The 18,992-nt window shown below is 43.1% G+C and overlaps 1 protein-coding gene and 1 pseudogene across 6 annotated transcripts in view; both read right to left on the bottom strand.

Annotated features, from left to right (window-relative positions):
- The window catches only part of LOC143435525 (uncharacterized), a 230,881-nt gene that overhangs the window by 70,685 nt on the left and 141,204 nt on the right, over nt 1–18,992 (bottom strand). For all 6 annotated transcript variants that reach the window (XR_013105897.1, XM_076918509.1, XM_076918506.1 and 3 more), the window contains one exon: nt 16,957–17,106. Coding sequence is in view for 5 of the 6 variants with exons in the window: in XM_076918509.1 (XP_076774624.1) it covers nt 16,957–17,106 (150 nt within the window). In the remaining variant the exon portion in view is untranslated. The remainder of the gene's footprint in view (nt 1–16,956; nt 17,107–18,992) is intronic.
- LOC117694474 (dual specificity testis-specific protein kinase 2 pseudogene) lies at nt 12,377–15,203 on the bottom strand (annotated as a pseudogene).

Below are 18,992 nucleotides of genomic sequence, written 5' to 3'. Positions count from 1 at the left end.
GGAAATAATCAAGAGGACACACCTAATGACTCCATCTTACACCTGTCAGAATGTAATTAGATTGTGTAAACATTCTGGAAACAAATCTGGTGGTTTCTCAGAAATTTGGAAATAGTTCTACCTGATGACCCAGCATTACAGCTCCTGGGCATACACCCAAAAGATGCCATACCATACCACAAGGACACAAGTTCCACTATATTCATACCAGCATTATTTGCAATAGCCAGAAACTGGAAACAAACCAGATGTCCCTCAGCCAAAGAATGGATACAGAAAATGTGGTTCATTTACACAATTGAATACTATTCAGCTATTAAAAACAAAGACACCATGAATTTGCAGGCAGATGGATGGCACTAGAAAATATCATCCCAAATGAGGTAACCCAGACCCAAAAGGACATGCATGCTACATACTCACTAGTAAGTGGATATTAGCCAAAAATACAGAATACCCATGACACAACCCACTGACATTAAGAAGATTAATAAGATGGAAGGACCAAGTGAGGATGCTTCAATCCCACTTAGAAGATGGAACAAAATAATCATTAAAGGGAGAGAGGGGTAGGGACCTAGGAGGGAGGGGGGCATAGGAGGGAAAAGGGGGGCAGGATCAGATATGGTGGGGTGGAAGATAGGCCCAGAGAGCCAGGAGAATGGAAATATGCTACTGCTGGGGGTGGGGATGGTGGCACCTCTAGAAAGTCCCAGCGACCTGGGATGTGAGAGGCACTCAGGACTCAATGTGGGTATCTTAGCCAAAATGCCTAACTCTGGGGAGATGGAATCTGACGAGACCACTTCCAGCAGGTAGACAGGGCCCCCAGTGGAGGGATGGGGTCACTAACCCACCTTCACTTTTTTTTTTTACTCAGAATTGTTCCTGTCTAAAAGAAATGAAGGAATAAAAATGGAGAAGAAACGGAGGGAAAGGTTGCTCAGTGACTGGCCCAACTTGGATCCATCCCATGGGTAATCACCAAACACTGACTACTACTGATGCCATGTTGTGCTTGCAGACAGGAGTCTAGCATGGCTGTCCTCTGAGAGGCTCTACCAGCAGCTGACTGAGACAGATGTAGATAAACACAGCTAAGCATTGGACTGAAGTCAAGGACCCCTATGGAAGAGTTAGGGGAAGGACTGAAGGAGCTGAAGGGGATGGCAACCCCATAGGAAGAACAACACTGTTAACTAACCTGGACCCCTCAGAGCTCCCAGAGACTGAACCACCAACCAAAGAGCACACATGGGCTGGTCCAAGCCCCCTCACCCCCCATATATGTAGCAGAGGACTGCCTTATCTGGCCTCAGTGGGAGAGGATGCACCTAATCCTGTAGAGATATGATGCCTCAGGGAAGGAGAATGGTGGGGGGAGAGGGAAGAGTAGAAGGGAGGGAAAGGGTAGATTGGGAGGGGAGAAACATTCGGGAGGTAAATAAATAAAATAATTAATTTAAAAAAGAAAATATCATCTTGAGTGAGGTAATCCAGACCCAAAAGGACATACATGCTATGTACTCACTTATAAGTGGATATTAGCCATAAAATACAGGAAACCCACGTTACACTCCACAGACCCCAAGAAGCTAAACAAGAAGGAAGGGCCAAGTGAGGACACTTGAACCTCACATAGAATAGGGAATAAAATAGTCATAGGAGGCAAATGGAAGGAGGGAACTGGGAGGCAGAAGCGATGAGGAGGGGAAAGGGGGGGTCAAGATCAGATGTGGGGAGAGACAGGAGAGAGGGCTAGAGGGCCAGGAGAATGCATGGAAATTGGCAGCTGGCAAGGGTAGGGGATGGGGGGATCTCTTCTAAGACTTACAAGAGACCTAGGATGGAGGAGGATCCCAGGAGTCTTATGGGGGTAACCTTAGTTGAGACTTCTAGCAGTGGGGATATAGAATCTGAAGTGGCCACTTCCTGTAGCCAGGCAGGACCCCTAGTGGAGGGATAAGGACACCAACCCACCAACAAAACTTTCAACCCAAAATTTGTCCTGTCTACAAGAAATGCAGGGACTAAGATGGAGCAGAGACTGAGGCCAACCAATTATCAGCCCAACTTGAGACCCATCCCGTGGGCAAGCACCAATCCCTGACACCATTAATGATACTCTGTTATGCTTGCAGACAGGAACATAGCACAACAGTTTTCTGAGAGGTTCCATCCAGCAGCTGACTGTAAAATGTAGAGACATCCAGCCAAACACTGGATGGAGGTCGGGGACTCTTATGGAAGAGGTAGGGAGGTAGGGGAAGGATTGAAGACCCTGAAGGGGATAGGAACTCCACAGGTAGACCAACAGAGGCAACTAACCTGGATCCTTGGTGTTCCCAGGGACTGAACCGCCAACCAAAGAACATACACGGGCTGGACCTAGGCCTCTGTGCTCATATGTAGCACATGTGCAGCTTGGTCTTCATATGGGTCCCCTAACAACTGGAGCAGGGACTGTCCCTAAATCTACTGCCTGTCTGTGGAATCTGTTCCACAACAGGGTTGCCTTGTCTAGCCTCATTGGGAAAGCTTGTGCCTAGCTCTGCAGAGACTTGATGTGCCAGGGTTGGGGGATACTGAGGGGGGATCCACCCTCTCAAAGGAGAACGGGAATGGGTTGGGAGGAAGGAGTGTATGAGGGGCAGGACCATAAAGAAAGGGGCAGAATCTGGATGTAAAGTGAATAAATAAATTAATGGAAAAATATAATTAGGTTTTATGCTGACTTAATAAAGTTGCAATATAGGTTCTCCTCAGATCCATCCTGTACCCGACCTTATCACCTGATTTTGTAAAAAAAAAATTATTTATTTATTTATTTATTTATTTAAGGCAGGGTTTCTCTGTGTAGCCCTGTCTGTCCTGGAACTCACTCTGTAGACCAGGCTGGCCTCGAACTCAGAAATACGCCTGCCTCTGCCTCCCAAATGCTGGGATTAAAGGCATGCACCACCACTGCCCAGCTCATTTTTTTCATATACATGAGTGTTCTGTCTTCAGACACACCAGAAGAGGGAATCAGATCCTATTATAGGTGGTTGTGAGCCACCACGTGGGTGGGGGAACTTGAACTCAGGACCCGTGGAAGAGCAGTCAGTCAGTCAGTGCTCTTCACCACTGAACCGTCTCTCCAATCCTTCACCTGATTTTTAAAAAATTATTTCTACTACCTAGTGAGTTTGAATTTGGCTAGTTTTTGTTTTTTCAAATTTTTGTGTTGCATAATAGGTAATTTGTTTGCACTCTTTTTAAAAATGCAGACACTTAGGGTATAACTCCCTCTGAAAAATGCTTTTACTGCTCTGCTGGGTCTGCTGTTGTGTGGACCCTGGATCCCACAGGAGACATTCTGGAGGCTCCACGGATCCCACAGCCAGCATTAGGTAGGAAGACTCACATACTGCCCTAAGCCCATAGCTGGGTGCTGTGAGTGCTCAGATTCCAGCAGATACCCCCCTCCTAGCCCCTGTGGGTTAGCACTCCCCCTCTCCCAGATCTGAAGCCTGGACCAGACCTCTGCCGGGTCTGCTGTTGTGTGGACCCCGGATTCCGCCTGAGACATTCTGGAAGGTCCACTCAACCCAGAGCCACAGAGGAACAACTGAACTCAGAGCGTCAGACAACATATCCTGAGATATCCTAAAGGAGACACTGTACCCAGAACAGCAGACACCTAGCTGGACTGCTACCTTGGAGGCACCAAATCCTGAGGCATCCTAGAGGTACCACTGTAATCAGTACAGCTGGAAAAGATCACAGAGATATCTGGACCCCTAGGAGATCAGACACAAGCGAGATAACTGGAAAGGCAGGCTTCAGTCAGAGACAGCAAGTACAGGCAGCACTAGGGTTAACCAGATGGCGAAAGGCAAGTGCAAGAACGTAAGCAACAGAAACCAAAGTTACATGGCATCATCAGAACCCAGTTCCCCCATCATAGCAAGCCCTGAACACCCCATCACACCAGAAAACCAGGATTCAGAATTAAAATCACTTCTCATGTCGATGATAGAGGACTTTAAGAAAGACATAAATAACACTCTCAAAGAACTTAAGGAGAACAATGGTAGACAGATAGAAACCCTTAAAGAGGAAACACAAAAATCCCTTAAGGAATTGCAAAAAAATGCGAAAAAATGGGAAAAGGAGTTAAACAAAACCATGTAGGATCTAAAAATGGAAGTAGAAACAATAAAGAAATCACAAAGGGAGACTACCCTGGAGATCGAAAACCTAAAAAAAAAAGATCAGGAGTCATAGACACAAGTATCACCAACAGAATACAAGAGATGGAAGAGAGAATCTCATGTGCAGAAGATACCATGGAAAACATTGACACAACTGTCAAAGAAAATGCAAACTACAAAAAGCTACTAACCCAAAATATACAAGAAATTCAAGATACAATGAGAAGGCCAAACCTAAGGATAATAGGTATAGATGAAGGGGAAGACACCCAACTTAAAGGACCAGTAAATATCCTCAACAAAATTATAGAGGAAAACTTCCCTAACCTAAAGAAAGAGATGTCCATAAATATACAAGAAGCCTACAGAACTCCAAATAGTTTAGACCAGAAAAGAAATACTTCCCACCACATAATAGTGAAAACATCAAATGTACAAAACAAAGAAAAAGTACTAAAAGCAGTAAGGGAAAAAGGCAAAGTAACATATAAAGGCAGACCTATAAGAATTACACCAGACTTCTCACCAGAGACCATAAAAGCCAGAAGATCCTGGACCGACATCATACAGACCCTAAGAGAACACAAATGCCAGCCCAGACTACTATACCCAGCAAAACTGTCAATCATTATTGTTGGAGAAACCAAAATATTCCATGACAAATCCAAATTTACACAGTATCTCAACACAAATCCAGCACTTCAAAGAATAATTGATGGAAAACCCCAATACAAGGAGGGAAACTACAACCTAGAAAAAGCAAGAAAGTAATCTTCCAAAAGCCGTAAAAGAAGGTAGCTACACAAACATATCTCCACTGCCAATAACAAAAATAACAGGAAACAACATTCATTTCTCCTTAATATCTCTTAATATCAATGGATATTAAAATAAAAAGACATAGACTATCAGACTGGATACATAAACAGGACCCAACATTTTGCTGCATTCAGGAAACTAACCTTTGTGAAAAAGACAGACACTACCTGAGAGTAAAAGGTTGGAAAACAATTTTCCAAGCAAATGGTCCCAAGAAACAAGTGGAGTAGCAATTCTAATATCAAATAAAATCATTTTTCAACCATAAGTAATCAAAAAAGATAAAGAAGGACACTTCATATTCATCAAAGGAAAAATGTACCAAGAGGAACTCGCAATTCTGAACATCTATGCCCCAAATGCAAGGGAACCCACATATATAAAAGAAACTTTACTAAAGCTTAAAGCATACATTGCACCCTACACAATAATAGTGGGAGATTTCAACACCCCACTCTCTCAGCTATGGACAGATCATGGAAACAGAAACTAAACCAAGACACAATGAAACTAACAGAAGTTATGAACCAATTGGACTTAACTTGTAGGCAGCCGATCTGAGAGCTGACTGAAACAGCTCCGCAGATCTGGCGCGGCTGACTACAACAGCCCCTCCAAGTCAACGAGGCTGACTAAAACAGTGCTGGCACTTCAACTCGGCGTGGGCCAAGACTCGAGTGTGCCAGCCGATCTAAGGCTGGCCAAGATGGCGCCTGCTTAGGCTTCTGGTAGTAACTAGCAGTGCACTGCGCATGAGCAGTTCAATTTGGAATTTGGCTCCAGCCCCTCCCGAATGGGGTATGCAAATAAGGTACCACTAGGGTACCACGAACCTGACCAATCACCCCCTCCCGGGCAGGGTATGCTAATATGGTATGCTAATGAAGCACTGCAATTGGACCAATCATGCACCTCCTTGTGCTAATCTCCTCCCAGGGCTGGGGGTATATAAGCAGCCCGTTCTGGGCATTCAAGGTCTCTCCCTGAAATCTAAAAGAGCGCTTCTACAATAAAGGCTGTTGAGAAGGATCTGGTTTGTCACGTCTTCCTTGCTGATCTAGCGGGGTGTGACATTAACTGACATCTATAGAACATTTCATCCTAAAACAAAAGAATATACCTTCTTCTCAGCACCTCATGGTACCTTCTCAAAAATAGACCATATAATTGGTCACAAAACAGGCCTCAACAGATACCAAAAGATTGAAATAATCCCTAGTACCTTATCAGACCACCATGGACTAAGACCATGTCTTTGACATGGACAGAAACAACAGAAAGCCCACATACACTTGGAAACTGAACAATGCTCTACTCAATGATAACTTGGTCAAGGAAGAAATAAAGAAAGAAATTAAAGACTTTTTAGATTTAAATGAAAATGAGGACACATCATATCAAAACTTGTGGGACTCACTGAAAGCAGTACTAAGAGGAAAAATCATAGCTCTAAGTGCTCACAAAAAGAAATTGGAAAGAGAATACATTAACAACTTGACAGCAAATCTGAAAGTGTTAGAACAAAAAGAAGCTAATATACCCAAGAGGAGTAGACAGCAGGAAATAATCAAACTCAGGGCTGAAATCAACCAAGCTGAAACAAAAAGAAGTATACAAAATATCAACAAAACCAGGAGCTGGTTCTTTGAGAAAATCAACAAGATAGACAAACCCTTAGCCAGACTAACCAAAGGGCGCAGAGACAGTATTCAAATTAATAAAATCAGGACTGAAAAGGGAGACATAACAACAGAAACAGAGGAAATTAAAAAAAATCATCAGATCCTACTACAAAGGCCTATACTCAACAAAATTGGAAAATCTGGATGAAATGGACAATTTTCTAGATAGATACCAGGTACCAAAGTTAAAGGAGGAGCAGATAAACCATCTAAACAGTCACATAACTCCTAAAGAAATAGAAACAGTCATTAAAAATCTTCCCACCAAAAACTGTCCGGGGCCAGATGGGTTCAGCGCAGAATTCATTCAGACCTTCAAGGAAGACCTAATACCAATCCTCTTCAAGCTATTCCATTGAATAGAAACAGAAGGAACATTACCCAATTCGTTCTATGAAGCTACCATTACACTCATACCTAAACCACAGAAAGACCCAACAAAGAAAGAGAACTACAGACCAATCTCTCTTATGAATATCGATGCAAAAATACTCAATAAAATTCTCGCAAAACGAATCCAACAACACATCAAAACAATTATCCATCAAGACCAAGTAGGCTTTATCCCAGGAATGCAGGGATGGTTCAATATTCGGAAATCCATCAATGTAATCCACTACATAAATAAGCTTAAAGAAAAAAAACCACATGGTCATCTCACTAGACGCTGAGAAAGCATTTGACAAGTTCAACATCCCTTCATGTTAAAAGTCTTGGAAAGATCAGGAATTCAAGGCCCATACCTAAACATAGTAAAAGCAATATACAGCAAGCCAGTAGCCAACATCAAACTAAATGGAGAGAAACTTGAAGCAATCCCACTAAGATCAGGGACTAGGCAAGGCTGCCCACTCTCTCCATACCTATTCAATATAGTACCTGAAGTCCTAGCTAGAGCGATTAGACAACAAAAGGAAGTCAAAGGGATACAAATAGGAAAAGAAGAAGTCAAAATTTCACTATTTACAGATGATACGATAGTATACCTAAGTGACCCTAAAACTTCCACCAGAGAACTCCTAAACCTGATAAACAACTTTAGCAACGTGGCTGGATATAAAATCAACTCAAACAAATCAGTAGCCTTCCTCTATTCAAAGGATAAACAGGCTGAGAAAGAAATTAGGGAAATGACACCCTTCACAATAGCCACAAATAAAATAAAATATCTTGGAGTGAATCTAACCAAGCAAGTGAAAGATCTGTATGACAAGAACTTCAAGTCTCTGAACAAAGAAATAGAAGAAGATCTCAGAAGATGGAAAGATCTCCCATGCTCCTGGATTGGCAGGATTAACTTAGTAAAAATGGCCATCCTGCCAAAAGCAATCTACAGATTCAATGCAATACCCATCAAAATTCCAAATCAACTCTTCATAGAGATAGAAAGAGCAATCTACAAATTCATTTGGAACAACAAAAAACCTAGGATAGCGAGAACTATTCTCAACAATAAAAGAACTTCTGGGGGCATCACCATCCCTGACCTCAAACTGTACTACAGAGCAGTAGTGATAAAAACTGCATGGTATTGGTACAGAGACAGACAGGAAGATCAATGGAATAGAATTGAAGACCCAGAAATGAACCCACACACCTATGGTCACTTGATCTTTGACAAGGAGCTAAATTCATCCAGTGTTAAAAGGACAGCATTTTCAACAAGTGGTGCTGGCTCAACTGGAGGTCAACATGTAGAAGGATTCAAATTAATCCATTCTTATCCCCTTGTACAAAGCTCAACTCCAAGTGGATAAAGGACCTACACATAAAGCCAGATACACTGAAACTAATAGAAGAGAAGTTGGGGAAGACCCTCGAATACCTAGGCACAGGGGAAAAGTTCCTGAACAGAACACCAATGGCTTATGCTCTAAGATCAAGAATCGACAAATGGGACCTGATCAAATTGCAAAGCTTCTGTAAGGCAAAGGACACTGTCAACAAGACAAAATGGCAACCAACAGATTTGGAAAAGATCATTACCAACCCTACATCTGATAGAGGGCTAATATCGAATATATACAAAGAACTCAAGAAATTAGACACCAAACAACAACATAACCCCATTAAAAATGGGGTACAGAGCTAAACAAAGAATTCTCAACTGAGGAAACACGAGTGGCCGAGAAGCACCTTAAGAAATGCTCAACATCCTTAGTCATCAGGGAAATGCAAATCAAAACAACACTGAGTTACCACCTGACACCAGTCAGAATGACTAAGATCAAAAATTCAGGTGATAGTAGATGCTGGCGAGGATGTGAAGAAAGAGGAACACTCCTTCATTGTTGGTGGGGTTGCAAGCTGGTACAACCACTCTGTAAGTCAGTCTGGCAGTTCCTCAGAAAATTGGACATAGCACTACCTGAGGACCCAGCTATACCACTCCTGGGCATATACCCAGAAAATGCCCCAACATATAACAAAGACATATGCTCCACTATGTTCATAGCAGCCTTATTTATAATAGCCAAAAGCTGGAAAGACCCCAGATGCCCTTCAACAGAGGAATGGATACAAAAAATGTGGTACATTTACACAATGGACTATTACACAGCTATTAAAAATAATGAATTTGAGAAATTCTTAGGTAAATGGATGGAACTAGAAAATATCATCCTGAGTGAGGTAACCCAATCACAAAAGAACACACATGGTATTTACTCACTGATAAGCAGAGATTAGCCCAAATTTTGAAACAACAAAGATTCAACTACCAGATGACAGGAAGCTCATGAAGAAGAAAGAACAAGTGAGGATGCCTAGGTCTTTCTTAGAAGGAGTAACTAAATACTCAAGGGAGCAAATATGGAGACAAGGTGTGGGACAGAATCTGAAGGAGAGGTTATATGGAGACCATTCCACCTGGGTATTCATTCCATGTGCAGTCACCAAAAATAGACGCTGATATGGATGTCAGGAAGGGAAAGCTGACAGCAGCCTGATAAGGCTGTCTCCTTAGAGGTCCCCCAGAGTCTGACATACCCAGAGGCAGATACTCACATCTAACCATTAATCTGATCAAAGGTTCCCAATGGAGAAGTTAGAGAGTAAACTGAAGGAGCCTAAAGGGTTGGTGGCCTCATGAGGAGAGCAACAATACCAACCAGCCAGAGCTCCCCAGGGTCTAAACCACCAGCCTAGGAGCACATATGGAGAGCCACATGACTCCAGCTGTACATGTAGGGGAGGATGGCCTTGTTGGGCATAGGTGGGAGATTAGGTCAATGGTACCTTGAAGGTTGAGCACTGAGTGTGTGTGTGGGTAATCTGAGGGTGGAGGGGGGATTGGGGGGTAGGTGGGTAAACACCCTCATAGAATCAGGAGGAGGGGGGATGGGATAAGGGGTTCCTGGGAGGTAGGGGGAATGCGGTAAGGGGATAAAATTTGAAATGTAAACATAATAAATATAAATATAATGTAAATATATAATATATATTATAATTGTATAATATATTATATATTATAATATATAATATATAATAATATATTATAATAATTTATATTATAATATAAATATAATGTAAATATCCAATAAAAGAGGGGAAAAAAGAAAGGCGGTTAGAACCAACATCCTTAATAAAATGTCAGCCCTCTTTAAAAAAAAACTATCTTGATACTAAAATTTGTTTTGAGAATTGTATATTGCAGAATGATCAGCCTTGGTGTATCTACTCAACAAGCAAGCTGAGCAGACCTGTTCAAACCTCTGAGGTCCGGGAATTCCATCTGGACGCAGTGAAGACACAGCAACAGAGGCTTATCAATTTGCTTTTCCCCCTACTCCTCTTCTAATATCTCAACGCCCATAGTCAGCTTGAAGAAGCTAATGAAGAGTCAGCGCCCCTATTCCCTGGGCTTGGGGACTAAGGTGGTAAATGTTGGGCTGTCTTTCTAGGGAAAAGTAGTGGTTTTGTCGGAATAGAGAGGATTAGCTAGGGTTTATTGCATAGCCATAACCTATTAGTAGAAATCTGTATAATTAGTATCAAGATGAAGATATAAATTCTTAAACGGCACCAATTTACTTTGATTACAAATTTTAAGGTTTTCATTGGTACGAGCTTCTTATTGATATAAGAGTGAGATGAATATTGTTACCCTCATAGGCATTGTACCAGTATAACACACTTAGGAATACAAGGCTTAGACCCAGTCCTTCTTTAACTTTTTTTTTTAACTGATTTGAGATGGTCAGCGTGTGAGTTAAGGGACTACAGCAAATTCATGGGTTGGAGTTTATTGTTAGGGTGTTTTCTATGTTTTATTTAGAAATAGCTGAGTGGAGTTAACAGGCAACAGTCCAGATTACCTCACATGGATAGTTGGTTTTCAAAACATCAGAAATCCACAGAATTGACATGACAGACATTTCTGTATTAATGTTCATTTTGATTAGAGACCTGTCTGCTCCTGACAGCTTCATATATTGAATTCTAAGAAGAAATTGAGCATCTTTGGAGTTACTCCAGCTGTGCTGAGACAGCCACTAGACAAGAAGTGCCTCTGTCCTTCTACAGACAAATTACTGTCCAGAAAAGGACACACTCGCAGAAGAGTCGACTGATTATATCTGCCTAGACAGAGTAATCAGCCCTTAATAATTCTGCATCACTAAGGTCTGTTAGATGATCCTGGGCCAGAAGGCAGAAGAACAGATGCTCCAACGTTATGTAGTAGAGGGAGTGTCCAGGTGTTCAGAGGTGTGTATAAATTGGCTAAGTTTTAGAAGCTATGCTTTGTGCTTCCCACAATTATAGTTAACTCAGTCATTCTGGATTTCTGACAGGGTTGAAAACTTATAGCCTCATAGCCAATCCTGGCTATTTACCTTGAGAGAAAAGATTTGAGTGGATGGTTGTCAGCTGACAGTCATCCTAAAGCCAAGGAAAAAGCTAGGTTCAGAACTAAGTGTTTTAGTTAGGAGAGACGACAGAGGTTTTGATTAGTTGACAAAATGATGGACTGGGTATGAGGACTATCTTGTACCTCACGGGTACAAATTGGCATAATTATGCTCTAATTGTATTTTGAGAGAAAAGTTTCATTTTAACAGGAAGGGTGATATGTAGGTGGAGCTAAGGTGTGAGGAGTACTGAGAGGAAGAGAAGGAGTAAGAAGAGGAGGAGAAGAAGGAGAGGAGAAGCTAGGTGATGACAGAGAGAAAGAGAGGGGGGAGACAGGGAGGCAGATGTTCATGTATCTCCACCAGTCAAAGATAGTTGATACATCTAGGTTGGGTAGTGGGTTACACCTCTGATTGAGCCATACCAAACTTATAAAGCCTATGATTAACATTTTTAAAAAAATGTATATGTGCAAAAAGGAAAAGGGGGGGAATGGGGAAAGAGGATGGCATCTGAAGTGTAAATAAAATATCTAATAAAAAATGTTTTACTGTGGGCTTGGAGAGATGGCTCCATGGTTAAGAGCACTGACTGTTCTTCCAGAGGTCCTGAGTTCAGTTCCAAGCAACTACATAGTGGCTCACAACCATCAGTAATGGGATCTGATGCCCTCTTCTGGTGTGTTTGAAGACAGCTGCAGTGTACTCATGTCAAACAGATAAATTAATCTTTTATTTTTATTTATTTATTTTTAGCACCTGCAACATCAACTTTATTATTATTTTTTTAATCTTAAAGTGTTTTGGGAAAAGTTTTTTAAAAAAAATCAACAGAAATGAATTATGAAAATATTTGACCAACTTCATTCTTTGGTTATTTCTTATTGCGGCTCTGTAAGGACAGACTGTTCCCAAAGCTCCAGCTACAGGAGGAAAGAAAATCAGTCCAAGTATAAACCATTAACTAACAGGTTGTATCACCTGTTGACACATACGTAGAGCAGGCCCTAGGGCCTACAAAACCAGCCCCACTCCCAACACCAAGGTTGAAAGTTTTGAGGCAAAACATTAAGACTCCTTTATAAATATGAAAATAGATTAATCAACTGGAAAAGTCTTTGAATAGGTTAGCTAAAAGATCCTTGACCACCACATTCCCTTGTCTCCCCCTTGCATAGAGATGTAGTGATGTGGTCTGACCATACAGTAAGTGCAAACAGCAATTATTCAAGTGTCTTAGACGTACTGGCAAGAAGCATCCCAGTCTTCAGGTCTAAGAAACAGCCACGCCCTAACGGCCTCCTAGTCAACTCCAGTTTCCATTCTGTAGCTTACTTACATGCCAGAATCGGCATGAGCGACTTGGAGTAGGAAAGGAACTGGGGTGATAGCTACATGGTACCTGCCAGCCCAGCCTAGAACTAAGAGTTTTTTGGTCCTGTCTAGGACGCGCACTGTGGTTCATGGGAGCCAAAGCTCCTTGCTGGACTTCAGAGGCTTAGAATTAGGTTGGCCCTAACTATTGAAACACCTCATACTGTAGCCATTGGGCACTGAAAGCCCAATTTTAAGCCAGGCTTTTCCCAGCCTGCCTGCCTGCTCTACCTGCTTTGTGCAGGAGAGCTCCAGGGAGGAGCGAGGCTGTGCACCAAGAGAATCCAGTAGTTTCAGCTCAAAGTTCATCCCCAAGGTGAGGCAGGGACTAGTCCTGCCCCTATCTCACCTGTCCTGCTCTCCCTGGGTTTGCAAGCTTATTCCAGAAATAGAGAAGTGGACAGGAGCTCTTCGTGGCCTTTCTTCTTCCACCTCCATCTCCTCAGAGGCAGTCCCAGTGAATGGGCTGGTCCCCTTAGGCCTGAGTCCAATACCGTTTTCTTCTTGGGGGTTAGAGCAGTCCATGGCCTCGTGGCCTAAAGCAGCTGATAGGGCAGATGTCCGGAATGGTGGGATCTCTCTTACTCTGTACTTAAGACTACTGAGTCTTGGTGGAGGCCCATCAGATAGTGATTCTTCACAGCCCACAAATGGACAAGCCTGATGCAAGAACTCAGGTGAACCAGGCAAAGACCGCCACCGTCTGGAAGACGTGGCCAAAGACTCCTGACAGTCAGCCAGAGGTGTAGTTCCAGGCCCTGGTGCATCCAGGTCAAATACAAGGGAAATGACAGATTTGCTGGGTAGGTCAAAGAATTTGATCTTCCCACCCTTGAGGTCTTGGCGTGCACTGAAAGGGTTGACTTTTGGGGTATGTGTAGCACCATCTCTTGGCTGGTAATAAGGGTCCAAGACATTGACTGTACGTGGGGGCTTACGAGAAAAAATGTCTGACTGGCTTCGAGACAGCCAGATAGTACGTCTTGGGTGTGGAGACTTATGGGGAATCTTATCATCCAGTGAACTCAGTCGCTTCCTTCCAGGAGGCACTTTCTCCAATAGTCCTTTAGCTGTGGGCTGCAGCTTCCTGTCTCTCTCCAACTCTTCTTCCTGTAAGCGGCTCATAATTTCCTCTAGGGTCCTCCCAATCTCCTCAAAGGATGGGCGCAGTTTGGGGTCCATATTACAGCAGTTGAAGGTGAGTTGCAGAAAGTCTGAGGGACAGTCTCCCACCATGTGCTGGAAAGCATCATAATCCAGCCCAAAATTCTCTGTGCGGGGAAGATAGTCCGGATCAGCCTGGATGTGGGCGATGATCTCACAGAGGATGATACCATAAGAGAACACATCTGCCTTCTCATTATAAGGTTCATCTCGGAGAACCTCAGGTGCCATCCAGAAAGGTGAGCCCACCACTGCTAGCTTCTCACTTGCTGTACTAGCATCAGGAATTTTCTCAGCCAGGCCAAAATCAGCTACCACTGCAGAGTAACCATTTTCATCTCTCTTTATCAGGCAGTTCTTCGATGTGAGGTCCCGATGGAAAATGCCTTTGAAGTGAAGGGTAGCTGAGGCCCACTGCTATGTCATAGGCCAGTTTCACTCTTACAGTCCAAGGCAAATACAGGTCACTGTCCAGCAGCTGCTCCAGGTTCCCAGAGTTGATATACTCTGTAAGTGCATGCAACTGTCCTTGATGTACACACACACCCATGAACCTGAGGATGTTGGGATGGGACAGTCTATTCATGAGCTGCATCTCTTTCAGCAGGTTTGCTCGGTTACTGCTCAGCGTGTTCATCTTGAGAGCCATCACCTGACCAGAAACTCTGTGTCGCACCTTGAACACTTCGGAGAAGAACCCAGATCCTATTTTTTCTCGGGTGAAGTCATCCAAACTTGTCAGTCTGGAAAAGGCACTAATAATTGCACGATATGAAGATGACGAAACTCTTCCCACCTGCACAGTGTTCCCATCCCCCTCCACCACCTCCTTCAAATTTTCCCGCCGCTCCACACGTGGGGGAAATCCTGCAATTGAGTTCCGCTTGCTCCGATCCATAATCTCAATCACTTCTTCATTTAAGAAGAAACTCCACACATGATTTTTATTCAATTTTACTTCTTTTCCAGTGTGATACTGAGGCACGACTGAGCCGCGGAGAGGGCGTCTGCTCCGGCCGGAGGGCAAGGGAGGCAACTGCCCAGAGAGAGCATAGCAGCTCCAGGCCGTGGCTGTTTAGCCTGCGGAGGAGGTAGGGGTCCCTCGCGCAGAAGCCGGCGATTGCTCAGGGCAGAGCAGGAGGCTACTGCCATGGCCTTGCGGTCTGGGCTGCTTCCCCCGCCTGCTCAGCGGGGCTCAGAGGCGGATCACCTCTGGGACTGAGAGGGCAGCTGGAAACTCTGGGCTCCCCGCCGGTCAAATTAGTCTTTTAAAAAAAAGAGCACCGACTGCTCTTCCAGAGGTCCTGAGTTCAATTCCCAGCAACTACATGGTGGCTCACAACCGTCTGTAATGGGATCTGGTGCCCTCTTCTGGTGTGTCCAAAGACAGCTGCAGTGTACTCACATACATGAAATAAATAAATCTCTTCAAAAATGCTTTTACTGTTTCCCAAATGTTTTGTTGTGCTCTGCTTGTTTTATTTAGTTCCAGAAATATTAAATTTCTTATATGACCCATTCATTATTCAATAATGAATTGTTAATCTCCATGAGTGTATATACTTAGTAGAGATTTGTTTACTGTTGATTTTAAGGGTATGGCACACTGGCTGGGCAGGATACATGGAATTACTTCAGTTTTTCTGTATTTATTAAGGGTTGTGTTGCAGCATGGGCTCCACTGTGGAGAAGCCCCATTGTGCTGCTGAGTAGAATGCATATTTGTGTATTCTCGGCGTTTGGGTTTACTACTCTGTAGATATCTCTTAGGTCCATTTGATACAAGAGGTCATTTAATTCTGAAGTTTCTGTTTATTAATTTATTTTTGATCCAGATGTCCCATCTACAGAAGAAACTGGAGTGCTGAAATTGCCTCCTATTATTACGTCTGTGTCAATCTGGGGTTTTAATTCCTCTAATATGCTTTTATAAAATTGGGTGCACCAGAGTTTGGTGCATATTTGCTTAACATTATAGTATTTTATTAATTGATTGATCTGTTGATTAAAATGAAGTAGCTTTGTCTGCAGTTATTGTTATAAGCACTCTAGGGTAAAGGAGTGGGGACAGTGGATAGCCCTGACTTATGTTTTTAGAGGGATTGCTTCACATTCTTCTCCATTTAGGATAATGCTGGTTGTGGGCTGTGGGGGAAGCCATTCCTTTGTAAAATGACTAAAAATTAATTTTTATAAATGATTAAGAAGAAAAGATAAGGAGAATATGCAGTGAAAGTCTTAATGCTGGTCCCAAAGTCCATGGACCATTTCTTTGCCAGAAGAAAAGTCTCAGTCACTCTGTGCAGGGCATTATTGACAGAGCAGTCCACAGAATGCAAAGTCTAGAGAGTATTAAGGGGCCCATGGAGGCACAAACTATTTGAGTAGAGAAGCCTTCCTAACAGAAGCACCCGTGACCCCTTTAAAGAGCACCTGTAAACTCTAATCACAGGTAGACGGTTTGGCTATTATTCCTAAGAGTATTAATAGAAAACACGCTCTTGGATCTATGTCTGTAGAACATATAGGAATAATTTCAGCTCTAATAGTTTCCTTTAATAAATAATTTAAACTTTATGAGTTTATTGTAAAGATATCCCAAGTTAGAATGACTAAGGAAGACAAGAGGAGAAAGGTTTGAAGTGGGTAGCCATTTTTTAAGATAAACAACTGCACAGTAGAGGGTAAGGGAAGGCCTAGGCATTTAGAGGAATGCACATTTCAACAGCTAAACAGATCTAGGAGTAGCCAATGCTAGGGAGATGGATGATACTATTTTTGAGGGGGTGGGGGAACATTTGGTACATCCCCTTTGTGATGTACTTCCTTCCTGGAACCCTGGGAGCCAACATTCCACTCTTACTCACTTACCCCGCCCACTTCACTGGGCATTGGCTGCTCTGGTTGTTGAGTCTCTAGCAACAGCTGAGTCAAGGTACTTATTTGGGTCTCTTCTTGGAGAAACAGTCCTTTGTCTCTTCCTGTCTGAGGTAGGTTCTTTCTTGGGGATGTCCCAATAAACTAAATGTGAACAGAGAGGAAAGTTAGCCTGTAAAGACCAACTTGTGCGTTTCTTTTGTCTCCAGCATTCCTCAACCCATAGGTCTGTTCTTTGAGCTAAACTGTCACTGGACAATTACTTAAGGAGCCTAGAAACTATAACCATTTGATGTCTGCCAGACCAGTGTGTCACTATTTCTGAGGGAAGTGGTGTAAGCCTCAGCTTCACGAACTTTGAATCTACCTATATGCCTTGAGAGTTCCTCCATCCTTAGTGACACCAAATAGTCTCTATCAGGGGGGCTACTTTCCAACCTCCTCTTGGATGGAGATACAATCTTCATGGTCCCAGAGATACCTCAAAGTCCACTCACTAAAAATTTTCTGAGAACTTCAGTTTGAGGACCCCTGATTAGTGTATCTTGAGACGTGCCAAATTCTTTGACTTTGTGTGATAGTCGGTCCTGAAGATGTGGAGAGGCTAGGTCTTTTTCTCAGCAGGAATTTCTAAATTAGCACAGTAATAGCCCAGCAATTCATACTCTCTCTACTTAACACGTGAACTTCAGCACAGCATAGCCACATATCCATTTCCTACATCCCTGGAACCCATCCTTTGGGGAGACTAGTAAACCTGTGGCAACCCTCTTACCAATTTCCACTGAACACACCACAACAGCACTCTCACCAATGTCCACTGGACACACCACAACATATCTACACATGATGATGTATCACTGTACCACAAAACGGTGCTCTAACTTCCTTAAGAGGCAGGTACAGGGCAAGTATTTGGGCCTAGGGCTTCTGTGTTACCTTAGCAACCCAGTCATATCCTGTTTCAAAGGGAAAAATTTACAGTAGGTAATGATGTAGACATATGTATTTATGTTTCAGCAGGTGCCCAGAAATGTCTTTTTATTATAAAGTTTGTCTATTATTTTTAAATCTATTTCTTTACTTACTTACTTACTTTAACCCCCAATTGCAGTTCCCCCTCCAGCCCTCCCCCACGTTCTGCCCCCCCCTCCCTTCTCCACACATCCACTCCTCCTCTGTTCCTCTTCAGAAAAGGGGAGGCCTCCCATGGATACAACCAGCCTTGGCATATCAAGTTGCAGTAGGACTAGGAGCATCCTCTCTTGAGGCTAGAGGTAACCTAGGAGGAAAGGGTCCCAAAGGCAGGTAACTGAATCAGAGACAGCCCCTGCTCCAGCTGTTAGGAGTCTTACATGAAGTCCAAGCTCAGCTGTTACACGTGTAGAGGGCCTAACTCAGTCCTACACATGCTCCCTGGTTGGTGGTTCAGTCTCCATGAACCCCCATGGGCCAAAGTCATTTGATTCTTAAGTTTTCTTCTAGTGTCCTTGATCCCTCTGGCTCCTACAGTCCTCCACTCCTCTTCTGCAGGACTCCCTAAGCTCTGCCCAATGCTTGGCTGTGGGTCTCTGCATCTGTTTCCATCAGCTGCAGGGTGAAGCCTCTCAGTGTCTATTACTTTTTAGTTAAATGAAAGGTTAAAGCATTTGCTTACTAATGAAGGGAAGACTCTGGCAATGTTAAGGAACCTACCCAGAGCTGGAAGAGACTATAGGAAAAGAGCATGGGAGGTGACATATAAGAGAAGTATGATGCTTCAAGATACACCTGTGTGTGCTCATCAAATATGGTTCATTCATATTTCTCTGTCCTTACGAATTCATTTCCATGTGAGTGAAGCTTTATGACCTCTCCTACTATGTTTCTGGTAAAACTAGGGGGTTAATGCAAGAGCCTCTCACATGGAAGGTAAGAAGCCTAGTACTAAGCTACAACTTAAGCCCCGATAGAATCTTTGAGACAGGATTTAGTTGTATATTGCTCAGACTGGCCTAGATCTCACTTCATAGTTGACTCAGACAGGCATT

This window comes from Arvicanthis niloticus, chromosome X (assembly GCF_011762505.2).
Source record: "Arvicanthis niloticus isolate mArvNil1 chromosome X, mArvNil1.pat.X, whole genome shotgun sequence".
NCBI lineage: Eukaryota > Metazoa > Chordata > Mammalia > Rodentia > Muridae > Arvicanthis > Arvicanthis niloticus.
The sequence above is the reverse complement of the archived record's forward strand: the minus strand, read 5'-3'. Positions and strand labels throughout refer to the sequence as shown.